The sequence below is a fragment of the Ahaetulla prasina genome, chromosome 6 (genome assembly GCF_028640845.1).
Source record: "Ahaetulla prasina isolate Xishuangbanna chromosome 6, ASM2864084v1, whole genome shotgun sequence".
Classification (NCBI taxonomy): Eukaryota; Metazoa; Chordata; class Lepidosauria; order Squamata; family Colubridae; genus Ahaetulla; species Ahaetulla prasina.
In genome coordinates, this window is record NC_080544.1 from 51,811,238 (window position 1) to 51,833,165 (window position 21,928).

Sequence of the window (21,928 nt, forward strand, 5' to 3'; positions counted from 1 at the left end):
TTTTATTTAATGTATTATTTAATTCAGAACAGATTATCTTATTAACACTGTTTTGAGACAGAATTGGTGGATTATTTAGGTATTTACTTAAATAGTTAATTTCTTCAACAATCAACTCAGACGAAATAGGTTGATTATCACTCCCTATACCTATACTTGAAATAAGTAGTTCTTTTTACTGTGGCTTATGGAAGTAGGTTTTGATATGCGACGCCGATCCACTGGCAGAGATGAAGACCTTGAAGAACTTCAGAGGCGTCGGCAACTGCAGGAGGAACAGTTACTGAAGGTGGCTATAATCTGAATGTAAATTCTGTCTCTGTGCCAAAATCTGCATGATGTGAATCTTTTTCACTAGCTTACTTTTTCCTCAAAATTCTCATTTGCAGCTAAACTCAGGCCTGGGGCAATTGATACTAAAAGAAGAGATGGAAAAGGAAAAGTCATTACTTGCCAGCAGATGTTACGATTCTCCAGTTAATTCATGTAAGCAGCAAAATTAGAAAAAACATAAAGGATTATGGGACATGATGAAGTAGGACTACAATTCTCTACTGTATTCACATAGCTGACAGTTGAGCTAATTGACTTCAGGGAGATTTAGTTCTTAATAGATCTTTATAGAGTGGTACTGTAAAAAGTTGATATTAAGACTGGTTCTCATCTAATTATTGCAGTTCAGTTTCTGATAATGCAAAACATGACCTCTAAATAATAACAAGGAAGTAGCTTTTTCCTCTGTGTTTACTGCCTACATTATAACTCTAGCTATTTCTCACAATGTATTAACAGATGTTTTTAAATGAAGAAAGATTCCAAATGCACATTTCTCAGCATCAACTGAACAAATCCAGAAAAAGAAATTCCTAAAAAACCTGCTCCAATTATAGTTACAATCACACGAAAACTGTTTCGAAGCTCTAGGAAATCAGAATGTATTTTAATTTAAGACGGGATTTTGTAGCACCTTAAAAGTTAATAATTTCTCTGCTAAATGTTTGAGGATTACAATTATCTTTTTCTGTAGCAAACTAAAAATGGCCATGATTCTGAAACTTTATCTTACCAGTATTTACACAGAATATACAGGTGAAACTCGAAAAATTAGAATATCGTGCAAAAGTTCATTTAGTAATGCAACTTAAAAGGTGAAACTAATATATGAGTTAGACTCATTACATGCAAATTGAGATAGTTCAAGTCTTGATTTATCATAATTTTGATGATTATGGCTTACAGCTCATGAAAACCCCAAATATACAATCTCCGAAAATTAGAATATTGTGAAAAGGTTCAATATTCTAGGCTCAAAGTGTCCCACCCTAATCAGCTAATCAAGCCATAACACCTGTAAAGGGTTCCTGAGCCTTTAAATGGTCTCTCAGTCTGATTCAGTAGGAATCACAATCATGGGAAAGACTGTTGACCTGACAGTTGTGCAGAAAACCATCATTGAGACCCTCCATAAGGAGGGAAAGCCTCAAAAGGTAATTGCAAAAGAAATTGGATGTTCCCAGTGCTGTAAAGTGTAAAGCACATTACTGGAAAGTTACGTGGAAGGGAAAAGTGTGGAAGAAAAAGGTGCACAAGCAGCCTGGGGAGGATTGTCAGGAAAAGGCCATTCAAAAGTGTTGGGGACTTTCACAAGGAGTGGACTGAGGCTGGAGTCAATGCATCAAGAGCCACCACACACAGATGGATCCTGGACATGGGCTTCAGATGTCGTATTCCTCTTGTCAAGCCGCTCCTGAACAACAAACAATGTCAGAAGCGTCTTACCTGGGCTAAAGAAAAAAAGAACTGATCTGTTGCTCAGTGGTCCAAAGTCCTCTTTTCTGATGAGAGCAACTTTTGCATCTCATTTGGAAACCAAGGAGGGAGTCTGGAGGAAGAATGGAGAGGCACACACTGCAAGATGCTTGAAGTCCAGTGTGAAGTTTCCACAGTCTGTGTTGATTTGGGGAGCCATGTCATCTGCTGGTGTTGATCCACTGTGCTTCATTAAGTCCAGGGTCAACACAGCCGTCTACCAGGAGATTTTTGAGCACTTCATGCTTCCTTCCGCAGACGAGCTTTATGGGGATGCTGACTTCGTTTTCCAGTAGGACTTGGCACCTGCCCACACTGCCAAAAGTACCAAAACCTGGTTCAATGCCCATGGGATTACTGTGCTTGATTGGCCAGGAAACTCACCTGACCTGCATTGCCAAGAGAAAGATGAGAGACACGAGACCGAACAATGCAGAAGAGCTGAAATCCGCTATTGAAGCATCCTGGTCTTCCATAACACCTCAGCAGTGCCACAGGCTGATAGCATCCATGCCACAACGCATTGAGGCAGTAATTGATGCAAAAGGGGCCCAAACCAAGTACTGAGTACATATGCATGCTTATACTTTTCAGAGGTCGGATATTGTTCTATGTACAATCCTTGTTTTATTGATTTCATATAATATTCTAATTTTCTAAGATTGTGAATTTGGGTGTTTCATGAGCTGTAAGCCATAATCATCAAAATTATGACAAATCAAGTCTTGAACTGTCTCTTTGCATGTAATGAGTCTATCTCATACATTATTTTCACCTTTTAAGTTGCATTACTGAAATAAATGAACTTTTGCACAATATTCTAATTTTTTGAGTTTCACCTGTAGATAAGTAGGTCTCAATGCTGATTTCTTGAAAAGCACATCTGTATAACCAGTATAAAAATCTTATGATATGCAGTAACTTCCAATAAATACCTCTTTAAATTAGAACTAAAGTCTAATTCCTGCTTGGATCATCTCTGATGAAAAACTTTATTGACTGTTTACAAGGTAAAATCTTTATATTAACTAAATATATATTTGCCACCAACCAGAAGCTGGTTTTTTGCATCATTCAGAGCTGTCAAACGGCTCTTTTGAAGAACATGCACTTGACTTTCTCCATGTCTTTGAGATGGCCATAGTTAGGGAACTATTGCAGGGAATTGTAATAGTTAATCATGGCAGACACTGCATATGGTAACTGCATATAGTAACGTATGTACTCACCATAACAGCTTTATATAACTAGGAAGCCTAATTATGTATTTATATGATGTATTAATGATGTTTGGGCTTCTTTTTAAAAACACAGGATTTTATTACCTCTTCATATAAAATAAATAGTAGACGGTGCATGCATCTCATTTTAAAATGAGCATTTAGTTTAGGGAGAAAAGACTATGTCACATTCTTATAATGGACATCTTTATGATGCAACTTATATGAATATCTCTTAAAACCCAATAAGTCAGTTCGTAAAGAAGGATTAAGAAAGACACATTTGACCTGTTGATTCTCATAGCTGTTAGATGTTCCTACTTTAGGAGAGGAAATCAGCCTCAATGTGTAATGCAATACATTCAAGCTACTAGGTCATAGCAATATCATCAGACAGGTCTTTGGGGTAAACGAGGTCAAAGAAAAAGCAAAGATATAATTATTGTTTGCTTATAGGAATTTTGTGTATGAGATGCATGCTTACGTGCATGTGTTTTCATTATAATTTTGGGGGGGGTGGGTTGCGCCCTTTCCAGATCTCTAAAATATATTTTAAACAAATTATGCCAGGAGGCACAGGGCCATGATAGTAACAAAACTAAAACTAAAAAAAAACCAAGGATGATTATAGCTTTCATTCTATCTGTCTGCATCAAATCACTTACTTCCAGACAAAAATTTATAAAAATGATCCACTTCTGGGTGTACAAATGTGTCTTTGTGTATGATTACAGAGAACAGCCTATTCAAGGCTAATCTGAGACATAAATTTAGCAGATTGCTTTAAACAAGCTACTTTTTTTTAACCTCAGTCTCTGCCTCCAATTTGCACCATATGGAAACAATAGCAATCCTGGCTTGTAAATAACTACTGACAGAAGAGCAGCATTTGTTTGTTTAGTATGTGCAAGAAAATAAATTAGGAGAAGAAAGTATGTTTTAAGCATTTTGAATCAAAGACTCAGAATTTGACATTGTGCTGAACCATGATTATAAAGCATGACTAGCTAGAGATTGTTGCTGTGTAATATGTAGAGTGACCTGTAGACTGTTAAAATCCATCTATGTCTGTAAAATTAGAGAGGAATTGAAAATTTTACATCCAAATTTCACTTACTGGACAAAGTCAAAGTAAAATGATTGCTTTAAAAAAATTTATTCAGATGCAAATTTACACTTTTGAGATTTTTAATTGATTTCTAAGATGCTGTGATTTTGATGATGTATTTTTATTTCTTAATAATTATTATTTTCTCCTCCTCAGCATTACACGCCACTGCTTCTAAAACTTCTTCACTGCCTGGGTATGGACGAAATGGACTCCACAGGGTAAGCAGATAATTCTTCCCATACAAAAAAGTACATTTTACATTTCAGTTTCTTTTGAGCTTCTAAGGAGCAAATAACTGAAACCATTTTTTGTTGCATAACACTGAAACTACAGTTCAATAACGTTCCTTAGGTTACATAAAACCAAAATGGTAAAAACAATACAATTCAGAAATGTTAAAAATAAAAAATAAAATTAGAAGAATAAAATAGTAACATTTTAGCAACAGTACAAAATTTTTACTTAGCAGTCACAATAGTTCTGCCTGTATTTCTTCCAGTCCGCTATATTGCTCGCTTCAAATTGTATTTTTAGACTTTATGCGTGTTGTCAAGGGAAGCAAAAAAGGGCAGTTACTAAGGCCACTTCATCTGAGAAAGGGCTTAATCAAATGGATCTATATAAGCCCAAAATGTCCAGATATAGCTCAGACGAACATATTACTAATTCACTGAATTATTAGTAGGAGGAGAAGATATGGCAAATAAAAGATTCTTTTATCACAATCAATAAAACCAGTTGTAGATATCCTGTGGGACTGATTCTGTGGTCTGGTCTACTTAGAGAAACTGACAGTCACCCTTTTATTGGCTCATTTATTTCAATGGGTATATCCAGTGAGGAAAAAAATATTGACATTCAACTAAATGTTCTTCTCCCACTCTAATCTATCAAGACTCTTAAAAAAAGGAGTCTTTTTTCTGTTGTTTCTTTTTCACCCTTCTCTTGGAGGGGTGGGGGACAGATTTGTGTCTGCTATCTCCACCTCATCACTTTTTCGTATTTAGATCATTCCAATCTGGTTCTTTATAAAAAAAAGTAATAATACATCTTGGCCTATGTACATTCTTTAGGAAAAGCTCCCCCGCCCACCAAAGTATCAAAAGAAAATTTCCAAAACTCAGATAGGAAAACCAAGAATGATAATCAAATGTTACATAATCTGTCTATTCAACTCTTGGTTGATTTTATCATAAATATTATTTATCTATGGAAACTATGTGATTATTACAAAACAGTTTAATTTGAGCATATCTGTCACTAGTATCCATATAAAACTGGTACAAGAGATTCTGGCTCCATACACAGAAATATGACAAATCTAAAGTTGCTGCTCTCAAGGAAAGGTCTAGTGATAAATTATTGATAAAAGTGGACATTTTATGGAATTATAATCTACTGTTTTAGACTAAAGATTTCTGCTCTTTCTCACCTTCAGTATACATATTACATATAGCATACCTCCTGTACCACTGTCAGTTTTATATGCACTTTTTGTGAATGTCATGGATGCTCCCAGATAAGAGGCAGTTTGGTCTGGTTAAAGCACCAAGCTAGAAATCAGGAGACTAAGTTCTAGTGTTGCCTTAGCAATGAAAGCTTCTGAGTGACTTTGGACCAATCAACACTGTCAGCCCAACACATCTCACATGGTTGTTGGTGTGAGAAAAATAGGAGAAGGAAGGAATATTGGGTATGTTTGCTGCCTTGAGTTATTTATAAAAATAATAAAGGGTGGGAGGTAAAAAATCTAAAAAGATAAATAAAAATAAATTAGTGTGCTATTCTCATGGCCTTTGTGGTGATCTTTTTACTGTCATTCAATGTACAAATAATATGATTTATCTGTTCTTATTTTTATTTATATACATACATATAGCCGATGTCCACAGACTTTGGTCAGTACAACAGTTATGGGGATGTGAGCAATACAACTCGAGGTAAGATTGTAAAGGAAATAGAATCTAAGATTTGGGCTGTAGATGGTTTTTGAGTTATTTTCAGCATTTATGCTTTCTGTTGTGTTTTTATAGTAGTACATAAAGTCATCTCTTACATACAACTTTTGGATACCATACTTAATCTTGAAATATAGCTACACTTGCCATTTGTTGAAAAAAGGGTGGAGAGGATGGTTCAACATTATATTCAAAACGAAGAGGACATTGTAAAAGTAAAAGTAAAATTTAATGAACACAGAAAATATATGTATTTTGGGTTGATAATTTTTAGGAAACACTCTGAGTTTAAAACTTTTGTTCAGAATAAATCTGATACTAATTATGTGTCTTTTCTCAATATATATCCCTTTTCAGATTACCAGGTTGGTAAAGATTTTCGTCCATCAAGTTAACAGAAACAAATACATCAACAGTGCATCAACTGTGTTATTCCCATCTTAGAAGAATTTCTTAAAAGTTGTTAATCTGCTTGTTTTATTATTAATGATATAATTATGACACTATGGAAAAAGAGTGTCTTACTATCAGTTTTGTGATTCTTTACAGCAAACATTTCTAAGATTATCAAAGAAGCAATGAGTGATAGTTCTCTCATTGATGGATTTCTCCTAATCACTTTGATACTATCCAAAGAAATATAATTCTGCTTATTCTGTATATACCTTTGCTCTTCTTCTCCAGATGGTTTCCTGTCTTTATATTTTATTGTGGTCGTGGAATAAAAATCTGCCAATGTATTTTATACAAAACAGGCATGTAGGCTGTATAAAATGGCCAATTAAAAATGTAGTGTTATTTTTTAAAACATAACCTTTCTCTTTACATTTTTGAATATTACTATGTTATGGAAAACTCTATACATTAGTTACAAAAAAGACTTTATTGATAGAGAAGGAATTAAAAATTTTACTTGTTAAAAAGGATAAAATGCTTTGGTACAACTGGAAAGCAACCAAATATTGTAAAGATAGTAGCAAGAACTAAAACAATGAATCACTCTGTGAATGGTAGTTTTCCTACCATTCCTCATTCCCTGAATAATGGTGTATGAATATTCTAGATTAGCAGAAAGGAGTTTATTTTTAAAGAAGTTAGGCCCTAAATATAGAATATTTGATATTTTTAGAACTGATCCAGTAGTTTATGTTTCTTGTGACCAAAATGTTATCTTACTTTGTTGATCAGTTTTTGGGAAGAGTCCCTGGGAAGCTTCATAATTGAAAGAGGACCATGAATAAAGGCCTCTTAAATTAGGAACCACATCTTTATGTATAGTATATATCGGGCATAATTATATTTATTATACATGTTTCTCTGGAACCTTACTATACATTCATGTGCACATTCAGCATGAATACCTTTACTCTATCTGTGTGGGTTTGTGTGGATAAGGATGTAATCTATGTGTTTGATACCTACATACTTCTGATACAGTTTCACCCAGATGGTCACGTCCCTGGAATGCGAATGGACCGAGGAGTGTCTATGCCTAACATGTTGGAACCAAAGGCAAGTGCTGATCTTATTCATTGAGCTTTACAACAATGAAGGGTAATTTTTGGAGTGATAGTGTTAAAAATGTTGTGGCATCCGCTTTTTAATTTTAATTTGTTTATTTATATGCCACTCCTTTTTCAGGGCAGAAGGACATTCCCCTTTATTTGAAGTGAGCACATAGGATAAGGGATTTAATATATAGGAAACTAGACAGCAGTCTTCTAGGCAGACCTAAAACAAATAGACATTAACAATCATGTGAAATCAGTTAGACTCACTAGTAATGTGACAGCATTAATTAGAATAAATGTGCAGAATGCAGCGGGGATGAATTCATTCTTGGTTGTGCTACATGCACAAAATAAAATGGAAATTAAAGCAGATGTTCTGATTGCAGTCCCATTGTATACATTTTTATTCAGAGGTGAATCCTAGCAATTCAATGAGATTTATTCCCAGAGTCATATGATTTCAGAATAGGATTTCGAAAGCAATCAAAAGCAATCCAAAGTGTACGTGCAGAAAAGGGTTGTTACATGAAAGGCCATTTTCAAAACCAGACTAATTAGGGTTGTACGTTTTCTTTTCCTTATAACACTAAAAGAATGCATGAATTGCTAATTGTCTCTGTATATCTCATTATTTTTGATGTAGTATAAAAAGGGAAAGGAGGCAATTTTAAGATGTGAAGAGAAACATATTTGAAGGTTGAGATATACACAGTGAAAAAGAACCGCTTCTCTTATTCTCTCCCTCTCTCCCCTACTCCACACAAAACTACAGTAACATAAATAAAAAAGCAGATACATATATAGAGAGATAAATAGATATTCATGGCCATAAAAAAAACCATTTACCCACAGTGTTTTTCAGACAGTCTTTCTGGAAACTCTTTTTTTGTTGTTCATTAATTTTGTTGGTCACTAATACAGGATATCAGGTTAATTCTTAAGAAATATGCTCAGAATTTATAATGTCCTGGTCATTGTGGTTTTAACATACACAGCCCTAACTTGGGATTGTAGAGACATGGGAAAATTAAGGTTTATCGCTGAGTATATTTAGTTGACATTGTCAGAAACTGTAAATACACGTCTTTCACTGTTACACTGAGTTCACCCATCATCTGACTTCAAACAAATAAGCCAAATCCAGACAAATCATATTCTGGTTTTGCACAATATGTGAATGCAGCCTTACAGAGGCTTGTTTATATATTACTGATTTTTAATTTCTAACATTTATTTTATTAAAGCTCAAGGCTCCTGCACAAGATGCTTGCACTATCACATATAACTAGCTTAATTGGTGGCGGGAGGGAATATGATGACTAAATGGATATGTAGGAAAATAACTTTAACTTAAAAAGAGAAATGGACAGGTCAAATATAAGCAAAGAAATGGCCAATGAAATAACTTTTTAGCGAAGTGTTTGCTTTTGAGTGTATAGGCCAAGATGATAAAGGCAAACCAATGGTGATCTGTAAAAGAAAGAAGATAGTAAACATTATCTATCAGCTTATCAAGGAGGGAGAGAGGGAGAGAAGAAGGGATGGAGGGAGGGAGAGAGAGAACATAGATTGAGACATCTTTATAATTACGAGACTTCATTGTTCAGTTAAAAATATTCCAAGGAAGCCATGTAATGAACTTGCAGCTGTCTTTTGACAATGACCACATTATGCTTGCGAATTTGATGTCTATTTGTGGCATTTAATAAATTCTACATAAAGGCCTCTTCTATACGGTTAACAGATATTTCCTTATGAAGTACTCATGGTGACCAACAGAGGGCGAAATAAAATTCTAAGAGAAGTGGATAGAACCAGGTTGGAGGTAAGAACCAGGTGTCAGATTTGGCATTAGAAGAAAGTTTTGTAATGATATGGATTGCTCATTATTCATAAAATTACAAGATAGTGCATTGATCTGAACTAACTGCTTTATCCATAGAAAGATAACTAATACACCAATCTGTACAAGCCTGTTCAGAAATAAGCTTCACTGAGTTGAGTGATCCTTTCTAAAGTAAATATGTATAGAATTGGAACCATACGTATCCTAGTGTACAGTCACCTTTTTTCTCAAGGTTATACTGTAGTTGTAGAACTGTTTTCAATCACATGACATAATGATGACACCAGAATTTTTAGTGTCCCCCACCAGCAACCTAATGCATCAGATTTAAGCCAGCTAATTTTGGCATTGATTCTGGGAGAAAATATTAATGGGATTGCAAGCTACATACCTCTGCCATATAGAAATACTTTGCCTTATATGTCCATAATACGGATCAGCTGAAGGTATAAGGTATGTATCTTTTTAAAGAAAAATGTGCAGGCGTATTCCTAGAAACAAAACCTGATCAACTGATTTATTTCATCGAACTCCAAGTATATCCGGAATGTTACAGTTTAAGTTTCACTGTCTTCCATTGTAAAAAAATACAAGGTTTTGATACAGCTCTTGTGTATATACAGTAGTGGCCAAAACTGTGGAAAAAGTGTATTTTTGAGTTCTGATGGCTAATAACATTTTTTAATAGTAAAAAATAATAACTATTTTTTAATAGTATCATAAAATTATACATCAATGGAAAGACAATTTAATCAAGAATATAATGCAACAAAGTTGTTCAATTATCTGTATGCTATGAAAAGTTATAGCCAAATAATCAGAAAAAGGAAGCACAACTTGCTTAGGTTGATATCAGGTAGCTTTCCTTCATCTGATTGTAGCCAATAAGCATGAGTGTTTAGAGAGTCAATCAGATATTATCTTGTTTTGGCAATGAGCCAATCAGATCACAGTAGGATTCATTGATGTCATGTACTAAAGCTGAGAGGAGGACATTTGTCAGTGTGTTTTGTGATCGCTATCAAGTTGGTTGGGTTTTTTTGTGTTCTTTCATTTTGTGAACATATAAAATGTAATAAAATCAAAGTAATGGTGCAAGGAGTTGACTGGTTGCCCAGAAAGCAATTGTAAAATAGTATTATTAAGTGAACAAGACTACAGTTATAAAGAAATTAGAAGAAAAATTGGTGGAAACTTAACCAAAGGTGGCATTTCTAAGTTTTTGAAGAGGTATAAGGAGACTCAGTCACTACAAAACCACACTGGTAAAGGCAGGAAAAGGTTCACAATAGCAAGTGATGATAGAAGAATTAAAAGAATGTGCCTACGTGACAAAAGAAAATCATATGGGTGTATGCAAGATGAAATGGCACAATGCAATGTGAAGTTGAGTGCAGACTGCAGGAATTTGGCCTAAAATCTAGAATTCCACGAAAAAAGCCACTTTTATCTCTCAAACAAAGTTTGAAAAGCATTACATTCTTAATTAAATTATCTTTCCATTGATACATAATTTTATGGTACTACTCCAAAAAAAATGGTGCTGTTAGCCGTCAAACCTCAAAACTACACTTTCTGCAAAAGGTTGCCACAATTTTGGCCACTACTATAGCTATATATACTAGGTTTTCTTTATGCAGATGTCACCACAGCAGCATTGGCAGGCTGCTCATGTAGTGAGTCTTTCAGATATTGAACATCTCAACAGGAATGTAATCTCAAGACCTCTGGAGGGCATTTGGTAGGGAAAGGCTACCTTGAGCTAGACTGTTGTGACCCAGCCCCAGGTTAGTCTGGGAAAACTTAGTCCGTGGAAAACAAACTTAGTCTGTGGAAAAACAAACTTTATTTGAACAGCTGAGAATTACTTCATTCCCAGCATTGTTCAACCCAAAGTAAAACAAATGCCTCCCAACACAAATTCCTCAGTTATCTCACAAACCTTAGTCCAATTAGGTAAACTGCCAAAGGCCTTCCTGGCAAACAACCAGAAGCCACAAAAACAGACGTACATGAAGCAGAGGACGAAGCAGAAGATGCAGCTACAACGTTGTTTTCCGGCAAAGCTGAAACAGTGGTGCTGGTCTGTCTTAAGTCTTATGGGAGAGGCCCTACTCCCGAGTTGTCCTTTCTGCTTGAGCTGCTATTGCCTTCTGGCAGCTCTTCTCATGCGTGCATTATGAACAGGCTCCTCCTGTTCCTCTGCCTCACTACTATCAGGCTCTGGAGGCTCTGGAGTCCGCACCTCACTTCCCGATGGCCCTGGCCTCACCTCAGCCTCATCGCTGCCTGATTCCATTGCCAGCTCCATAGGCTGCTGATGGACCACAACATAGACAAGCAACTGCTCAATCTCTAAATTGTTTGCTGTGTTATCTATTGCAATACTTGACTATCATTCCTATTGGCTAAAAATTGTGGTTTCCATCTCATTTCTTAAAGTCCCTGAAGAGTAAAATAAAAGTGGGGGAGAGACTTATTCTAATAATGGATGCTTTCGCAGTCAAAAAATAAAAATCCAAAAAGGCCACATGGTGCTTGCTATAGGACACTGGCCTTATCCATTGCTCAGGACTTTATATTACACCTGGAATATTAGTTTTAATATGTTGAGGGTAAGGTTGTGATATTTGGATTGCCTGTTTCTACTTCTTGAGTGACAATGTACTTCTGCCTTGTCTTTCTTTAGCGTCATTTAGCACCTGAAGTTTTTCAAGAAATATTTGGCATGACGATACAGGAATTTGATAAGTTACCTCTCTGGAGACGCAATGATATGAAGAAGAAAGCCAAACTCTTCTGAATTCTTCTTTCTTGGGAGAGGGAAGATATCATGTAATAGGATAATGTATTATAATCGAGTCCAAACCCCTTTTGGAGAGCAAACAGTCAAGAAGGTGGGGAGGAGAGAAGGGACAATCTGAGAAAGGCACATACTAATGCCTTGAGATTGTGCAATGGCCTGTCAAGCTTGCCATAGGCAGAGACATGAAAGGTTCTTTGTTCAAATCTCAGTCACCGTTTTCACTCATGAAGTTTTTACATATATATTCAGTGTTCTGCCTTCCTCATTTTCCCTTGACTTTCATTCAAAGGTTGAGGACACTAATTGAGAAAATCCAGGAAATGCCCGTAGGATGCCAGCTCACAATTTTGTGGTCATGGACTTTCCAAGCAATGAATGAATATATTCTATAGTTAAGGAAGGAGTCCTGTGTAATATATTTATCCTCTGGGCACAGCTATTACAGTTAATTGGCCTTATTGTCAAATGGCTTATTCTTTCCGCAATACCCATCAATAAAATAGGCTGCTGAACAGAGGTATTCTGCTGTGCTGCATACTGGGCAATTTTTTTGAGAACAAGCTCCTAGCTTGCACTTGCACATATCTGGTAGTAAATTGCCATGTTTTGTTATTTAAACTCTTTGTTCCTCCATCTTTCCCTGCATTAACTGAATATAATTTTTGCTTTAAACCACTTGGTTGAAAATTAACAACAGCAAGCAGGTAAACAAAAAATTAGTTTCTTGATTTAATGATGAAGGAGTTATTTCAACTATCATGTTAAATGTCATGCAGTCGTAGGTTTAATTTAGATGTGACCTTTGCTGTGTGAAAATCACTATGTCATAGTGTGGTCACGCATTGCTTGTTGTGCTTGAAAATAAGCACTGCGTGGGCCAATGGATTTATGTTATTCCTTTTCATGTTAAAATAAACAATATTAATCACGCTGGTCCAAGAAAAAGAAAGGCAATAACTGGGCCAATAACTTATTGTGATCGATCAGAAGGTATCATGTTTAAACTCTGAGACTCTCTCCAGTTCTCCTTCATCAATTGTAGAATCTGATACATGATCATCTTCCATAGGATCTAGAATAGGTGTCCTAGAAAATCACCATGCCATCATCTTTACTGTGAAACTGAAGATTGAAGAGTGTTTTGTGAGATCAACTAATGCCAAGCAAGTCAAAAGATTGGACATTTTCAAAGTACTCTAAATAGCCTGTTCCAGGATTGGAACAGCATTTGTCAATCACTAGTACCATCCAACTGCAAAGGTTACATTTGAATTTTTAAAAAATGTCTAACAGAATAGTGAACTCGGAAGTGTTATTATTATATTTTAACTATTATACGGAGTGACTTTGCTGCTACACAGTGATCGTTCAAGCTATTTTCTTGTATGCACTGATAATATTGCACAATATGTCATGTTAAACAATGTTTAATTTGATTTTCTTCATGTAATCACTCATTATTCATATAAGAAGACTTGAATTTTGTGTTATTTTACTATACACAATTGCAAATAGGTTTTTTTCTTCTTATTTACTATCAGTGCCTGGAAAAAAAACCCTTTATCTTGGGCAATTTCTGAATCAAATGATCTGCTCAACTACATGCAGCCTTTTTTAAAGAGGATATTGTGTGACCTGGCCTCTTGGCTGCCTAAATTGCTTGGTAGGTTGTGTAAAGGACACATAACATTTTCTTCAATAGAATCAGAAGCCATTTTTGGCTGACAATAGGGTGCAGTGATACATTAATTTTTTACCAGAGTGATGACTGCCACTATACAAATTTTTACTTTTTCTCTTTTAATGTGCAGTTTCTGCCAACAGTGTAATCCTGTATGTATATATACAATAGTTTATACTAATTTAGAAGCAAAAATTCCCTAAATCAAATGAAGCTTGTCATCTAGTAAGTCTGTGTAGCATAGATGAGGAACCTGTTGCTCTCCAGATGTTGCAAAACCCCAACTTTCTGCTTTCCTTACCATTAGCCCTGGGGGAGCAACACTTGTTAATGTTATTCAACAACATCTGTAAGGTTACAGATTCCGTATTTCTTCCCATGTTTAGATAGCAATTCTTACTGTAAGGTTTATGCAGGAAGGACTTGTAGCATTTTTTGCTCTTACGAGCTCTTTTGCTCTTAAGAGCTAAGCATAGGTGGATTCCAGTGACCTGTCTGAATTCATAACAGGTGATCAAGATACTAATGGCTAATCCAGTGGTGGGATTCACGTAATTTAACAACCGTTTCTCTGCCCTAATGATTTCTTCCAACAGCCAGTTTGCCAAACCGCTCAGAAAGTTAACAACCGGTTCTCCCGAAGTGGTGCGAACTGGCTGAATCCCACCACTGGGCTAATCCTTTTGTTCTTAGTTTATTATCTTCCTAAATTAGGCTACTAGATCTGGTCTGCAAAAATCCTAAATTAGGCTACTAGATCTGGTCTGCAAAAATCCAGAATCCTGGTCTGCAAAAATCCAGAATCCCTTTGTTCTTAGTTTATTATCTTCCTAAATTAGGCTACTAGATCTGGTCTGCAAAAATCCAGAAGACCATTATGTGGAAGCAAAGAAAGAAGAGTTTTATTTGCGGCCATTTAATGAATTTTGCATTCTGGTACAAATGATAAAGAAGATTTTCAGCATATCAGTACAGATGTTTAGAAGATTGCGTGGCAGAATTCATGTAAAATGTTAACTCCATGAAATGCTGATCATTCTATCACATTGTAATTATGTATGAAAGGATGTTCACCAGAAGAGACCCAGATAAAGAGTCTGTGCAGTCCTGAGCTGGATGGAGGAAATGGGGAAGAGATTCAGGGTAGCCAGACCCTAAAATCTCTCATGATATATTTGATACCTTAGAAAGTTACCAGCTTTGCAAGAGTCTGTCAATTAGATGTAAACAAATAAAAGGTTGGACATGATTGGATCTCACTGGGCTTGGGCCTGACAATAGAAAAAGGAATGACACAACCATACTGGTGATATATTATTGTTTGTAGGAATTTATCACCTGGCCAAGGATAATTTTTATTTAGCCTACTTCACAGGTTCCCACAAATTGATGTCCTCCAATCCTGGAATTAATATATTCTAGAAATTAAAATCCAAAATAGCTGAAGGGCACTATTGGGCAATAGTGAGAGAAGAGTGTCCAATAATCACAAGAATAAATGTGGTATGACAGGGGGGGAGGGGGCAGTCATTTTATTTATTTTTATTTTTATTTTTGTTACAACATTATATACAAGAACATATATTGAAAGGAAACAATAGGACAGGAACAGTAGGCACTTTTGTGCACTTATGCACGCCCCTTATGCCACATGATAGTCATGCCACATGATAGTTTTCATCTTTCTAATTCTATTATCTCAGGCAATATCAATTAAAACAAATTGTAGCAGGTGTCAGGAGGCTCAAGGAAACCTTAAAGTGACAATGTGTAGTTGTGTTTGATTTCTGTAATTTTTTGTAATTATGTATTCGACTGGCCTATTAAACTAGCTATAATTTAGCCAAGAGAACAGTTTGATGAGTGATTTACGAAGGAATGTGCTGTTTATCAGAGAAATTGGGCCTTTGTCCCAAAAGCAATCAGTTGAAGAGGGCCATCTAAGCTGCCTTTTTTCCTGAACATGTTATTGCTTCAACTGCACATCAATGGTTTCTGTGTGATTAGGCATCCTTTCTACTTTTTTGTCCTTGGTTCAGTGCTTTCGTACAAATGAGCTCTGGACAGACATTTGTATCTGGTGCACAGAAAGGACTAAAGCAGCATATCCTAATTGCAGTTCATTGAATTAGCCAATATCCAGCCATATCTGTGCTTCCTCTTTTTTCGCTCAGGATGTTTATAAATTAGAATAGTTGCTTCTCACCTCCTCATGGAATGAAATCTCCATTGCCTGTTATTTTTCAATTGCATTTTCCTAAGCTGATAAGTAAGAGTTGTAACTAGTAGTGGAATTCAATTTTTTTTACTACTGGTGTTCTGTGGGCATGGCTTGGCGGGCATGGTGTGGCTTGGTGGGTGTAGCAGGGGAAGGATAGTGCAAAATCCCATTCCTTCCCCACTCCTGGGGAAAGGATATTGCAAAATCTCCATTTCCACCCCACTCTGGGGCCAGCCAGAGGTGGTATTTGTCGGTTCTCTGAACTACTCAAAATTTCCACTATCAGTTCTCCAAAACCTGTCAGAACCTACTGAATAGCACCCCTGGATGTAACCTACAGCATGGCTGCTATTTGAAATCATTCCGTGTATGATTCATATTGCCTGGGAAGCCAAGCACTTATTGGTTCTAACCACAAAGCCCATTGTTTCCCCCCTCATTTTTTATTAATCAATTTTGATTTAACAAAATCTGAATTCTATATTCTCAGTTTCCACACATATTATTCCAAGAGCAGTGACACTTTTTACCTGTTAGAACAGGGATGTCAAACTTGTGTCGTCACAGCGGCATCACGTGATATATCAGGACTTCTTTCCCCTTTGCTAAAGTGGGCATGGCTAGCGCATGATGCATCTGGCCTGTGGGCCACAAGTTTGACAGCCCTGTTTTAGAAGTAAGATATTCCTGTAAATAGACCTCCTTTAAGATAAATAGCTAGTTAAGACATCATTCCAATGCTTTGCAAATTCTCTTACAACCTGAAAAAAAAAATAGGCAGAAGGGAGTTACTAAAAAGAATGCAGATGAATTCATTATATTCCTGTAATAGTCTGTAATTCCAGAAAAATGTGTGATCACAAATGAAAACTTACAGTTGATGACGGTCCTTCAAGAGTAACAATTCCTAGCATTATTCATCAGTAGTTGGGCTCTTGACATTGCAATTGGGTTTCTACAATTTCAGGATGAGAATGAATGTTATTCTGTATGTTCCACTATTATTTGCTGACATGTGAGCAAGACATACTTTTATAATAAAGCTTACAATTATGGATAGATCAGGGTTTTTTTTTTAAAAAAAATGCATTTACAGGTAGTCTTTGACTTACGACACGATCGAGCCCAAAATTTCTGTTGTTATTAAGCGTGATATTTGTTAAGTCAGTTTTGCCAGGAAACTGCAACCATCATAAATATGAGTCAGTTGCCAAGTATCTAAATTTTGATCACTTAACTATGGGGATGCTGCAATGGTCATAAATGTGGAAAATGATAAGTCACTTTTTTTCAGTGCCATTGTAACTTTGAATGGTCAATAAATAAACTGTTGTAAGTGAAGGACTACCTGTATTTATTTTGTGAGAAAGTACAATTTAATTGGGAGACTATTTCCCAATTATATTAATTTTATAAAAGAAGGCTTAAAAGTGTCTTACTACAAATATAAAGGACCGAAAACCAGCAAACATATTTAATTTGGTGCTAAAATGGAACTGATTAGAAAGATTGAGCTTTTTCCCCTCTATTGTTTTACAAATGTGCAAATGTACAAATGACTTGAAGTGCTATTGCACAAATAATTTTATTATCTAACTACCTATTTACCATTATCACCATCCCCCACCTTATATGTATCCAAAAACACATTTTAGCCCAAATTTTTAGATTTTTTTTAAAAAAACCTGATCCAATTGTATTCTAATGGGAAGAGTAATACCAAAGCTGAGGTGAAGTAGATGGACTTCACTGTAGTGATGTACAAATTCACCACCACTATTTGATAAGTTATTGCACACAGCAAAATCACATCTCTTAAAAATGCAAGTAAATGTCAAAAGATTTATAAGCAACACATGGCTATTGCAGAATGAATACTGTACTGTGGAAGCACTGCAGAATGCAGATTGTCATCATGGAGGACATGTGATGTGTATTGTTCAATTACCTTAGTAGTGCTGGGTGGGGGGGATTCAGAAACTATATGAGAAGAAAATTATCTCCAGAAGGATATTTTATTGGTGCTTATCTACACTGTATGATGCCCATTCTTCTGCTGTACATTTCTTTTGTATTTTTAATGCAATCTACTAAAAAGGGATATTTTGGTTCAGATCCTTTTTCATGTTACAATTCCATCTTCCCATTTCCAGGAAAACTGCATAAGAAATATAGTATGAAGAAATGAAGCTAAATTGCTTCCCAAAACAGAGCTGTTAAAAAAATGTATTTCTTGGTTTGGAAAAACGACGGTAGCTCTCCAAGATTGTCAAAGCAAGCTTAATTCCAAATATATAAAGTCAAGGAACATGAAAAAGTGTCTTTAAAATATTTTCTTCAATGTGCAAAATGATTTCTAAAAGGAAGAATGAATATGTTTAATAGCATACTCTTTGGATATTCATCCATGTGTAAAAATACTGTAATGACCCAACATGAATTAGGTCTTTGTTTCTCAAAGGGTTCTATCTAAAATCACTAAAACATAAATTTTGCTTTAAGTGCCTATAAAGTTAATTTATGGCAGATACCTCTTCAAGAGTATAGATTTTAAGGGTATGGATTTTACATCCAAATCTAAGGCTATCAGATTTGAGTTTCAAGAATCTGGTAAACCATGAGCTGGAAGGACGAGGTATTGAAAAATATTTTTATTGTTATTTCATGATTTTTGCATGCAAATCTGGTAGCCCTGTCAAATCTGTTTCTTCAAGAATGAGTGCTAATTTGTACACTATATATGCATACCAACTTCTGACCCCAAATCAAGCCCAGTTGAATCAGATGATAAAGGTTGAATATTAGGCTATTTAGAATCTGCTTATTCGGTTATACTCTGTATAACAGCAGCATTTTCTATAAATTACTGACAATACTTATAGTGATGAAGCCATATTTCTGATTTTTAGGAACACGACTCTAAGTAATAATACTTTGTTTAAAATCTCAAGGTTTAAATTTATCCATTTTTCCCATAACCAGCTGATGTTCAGAACTGAGAAAAAGCCTTTCTCAGAATTTCCTTTTTTCTCTGCTTCTCCCCCTTTTTATTGTTGTTATGGAATAGCTCTGATTAAGAGCCTTTGTTGAAAGAGAAAGCCACTAATGCCTGTCCATAGAATTAAATCTGCTTCTCTGCAAAATGGCCATTGTTACTATTCATGCTGTTTGCAAATGTCACCCTAATGCCACTATAATCTACATTGCTGTTGTACTCATAACAAGTAGATGAATAAAGTTTTCAACTTTATTCTTACCCTATTGTTTGAATATTTGTTTTTCTTTATTCAGCTCATGTTAATACAGTGAAAATGTATTTGGTCATGCTTGATGACAAAACTTGTGACACACTGTTTGCAAAACAGAATATGTTGGGAACAATTATTGATGAAATTTTATACATATTGAAGATCTTCTGGTATTTTTTGAAACAATACTTGGGGGATTGCTCAAAATAACAGGGTCAGTATTCCCTTGGCTACAAACGTTTTAAATTACTCAATAATTATTATTGTGACTGATAAATAACAGACACATGGTTTTGAGATCTCAGCCCTAATTTTAGGGTGGCATTATTGTGTAGGCCAACAGCTCTCTTAATGTCCTAGATTTAGCATAGCATGATTTGTAAGAGTTATACGCAATTATAAAGTTTTTGCAAAGTTTATGGATTGAAAATGTAAAATTTGTTGTCTACAGCCTCTCATTCAACGCAGAGGAGTATGAGTTTATACTTACTGTATTAGTCAAAAGCTAAAATTAGAGCAGGATGTGGTTAGTAAAGTAAGTAGTAGACGACTGATAAGAGCTATGCAACAGCAAGTCACAACATAATATAGAGCTGTGGGAGATAGAAGATAAACTTTCAAGTACAAAATGGAGGAGATCAGGAGAAACAACAGAAAAGATTGAAATGAAAAAAATCTTAGAATTAAAAATTAGATTAAAAATGAACACAAGTCAGTAATGTGATTGTACAAAAAGACGAAGAGAATTTTAGACTGCATCAAGAGCAGTTTGTCAAATCATTGAAAAATTATATTCTGCACTGGACAGATCCCATGTCAATTATTGTGCCCATTCTGGGCAGACTGGTTTAATTAGCTCAGAAAAGGCAACAAAACAATGAGGAAAGTAAAAAGTCCAATGAAAGCAATTGATGGTATTGGAAATATTTTGGATAGAGAACCTGGAAGGATGTCACATGAGAAAGGCATTACCTATTCTATCCAGAGCTCAGAAAAATGAATGCATATGATAGAAGACACATTTTTATTATGCAATAGAATTCTTAAAAGTGTTTTGAAATATTTTAAGACACATCCCTTTCACCAGGTTCAACGATCTTGTTTATTTTAGTGTTACTTTGATTTGTATTTTAAAGTTTCTATTTTCTGTTTTTGTCTTTAAACACTGTTAGCTGTCTTGCCTCTTTCCCAGAAATGAAATCTGTGATTGATGTAAATCAAATAAAAATGAATAAGTCAACCACTGCACCGGCTGAAGGCAATCATATTCATCATAGAAAGATACATCAATCGATAATCTTATAATCTTCATCCTGGGTAACAGATTTTTTGGGTTGTTTGTTTAATGAACAAACAGTGGAATGTGTCGGTTGCTATATATATGAACGTGTCAGGCCAAAAGCCAAATTTATTTCATATTTGAGAAGCCAAGAAGATGTAACAGTGATCATTTAGCCAGCCAGCCTGATATTTGCTGTGCACATTGACCCTAGCAAATGATTCATCATCATCATTCTTCATACTTACTTAAAGCCTTTTCTTCTCAGATAATGAAAAAAATAAATCCCAAATTCTGAAAGTCTGGTTTTCTTTCCTGCTTCCTGATACAGAAATAATTGTGAGTTTCTGACCTCTGAGTAATGATTGAGGAATGTATTACATCTCCCAACACAGCAGGGCAGCTGGTAAAGTGAATCTTCACAGCAAGTTAAAAATACAGATAATGGTGCCAAAATCCAGATCTGATTGAAACATAGTCAAATGTCAACACTAATTTGCTGCTAAATACATACGGTTCCTGGGATTACTTTAAGTACAGAGTAATGCACTATGATTTTTTTTCTTTACCAACACAGTAAACGCCCCCTCCCCTCCCATTTCCCCTTTTCACATTTAGTTTCCTTTGCTTGAGTTTCTATAAGGCTGGGGAAAAAACTTAGTTCAAAGTTTTCTGTGGTGGAAGGGCCTCAGGAACATGTACAGTTCCGGGACATGAATAAAGAATTAAAAAAAAGAAGGTCATTGTTCCAGGGCATGCCCCTTCCAGAGCTGTCCTTTTATGGATTGTGCCTTTTATATTTGCAACCCCAGAGAGTCTAGAACAATCCATAGTTTCAGTGAGCCTCTGAGCTGTAGTTTCTTTTGACAGATCAGTGAGATCAGGACTCTTAAGAATCTCTACACATGCATCATTGTCAGAGTATAGAACTGCGAACGTAACAAAAATGCCAATAATGGCTATGAAATAATGAATATGAAAATAAATAAATTGTACAGTAATTATCTTTTGCAGCTGAAAACCAAACTTGGGAAAAGTAGTATTTTGTTTAAGGAGTTGTGGACTGGTGCTACCAAGTTATGCTCATGTGCTTTTTTTCCTTTAACGCCAAAGTGCTGCAGTGTCTTATTGCTTGCTGAGGATGTTGTGCAAATAATTAGGAAATGAATATTTCAAATGCATGCAGTAAACATCATAAAAACTATGCATTTCTTTAAAACAGGTACGTGCAATGGAAT

General features: G+C 35.5%; 1 protein-coding gene across 11 annotated transcripts in view; it reads left to right on the forward strand.

Moving 5' to 3' along the window:
* The window catches only part of ABLIM1 (actin binding LIM protein 1), a 239,446-nt gene extending 220,026 nt beyond the window's left edge, over window positions 1-19,420 (forward strand). For 6 of the 11 annotated variants that reach the window (XM_058188298.1, XM_058188292.1, XM_058188293.1 and 3 more), the window contains 4 exons: window positions 195-289; window positions 390-486; window positions 4,294-4,358; window positions 6,020-6,449. In XM_058188298.1, coding sequence (XP_058044281.1) covers window positions 195-289; window positions 390-486; window positions 4,294-4,358; window positions 6,020-6,133 — 371 coding nt within the window. In that variant the 3' untranslated portion in view covers window positions 6,134-6,449. The other 5 variants (XM_058188294.1, XM_058188300.1, XM_058188302.1 and 2 more) reach the window with 4 other exon arrangements.
* The last annotated feature ends 2,508 nt before the right edge of the window (window positions 19,421-21,928 follow it).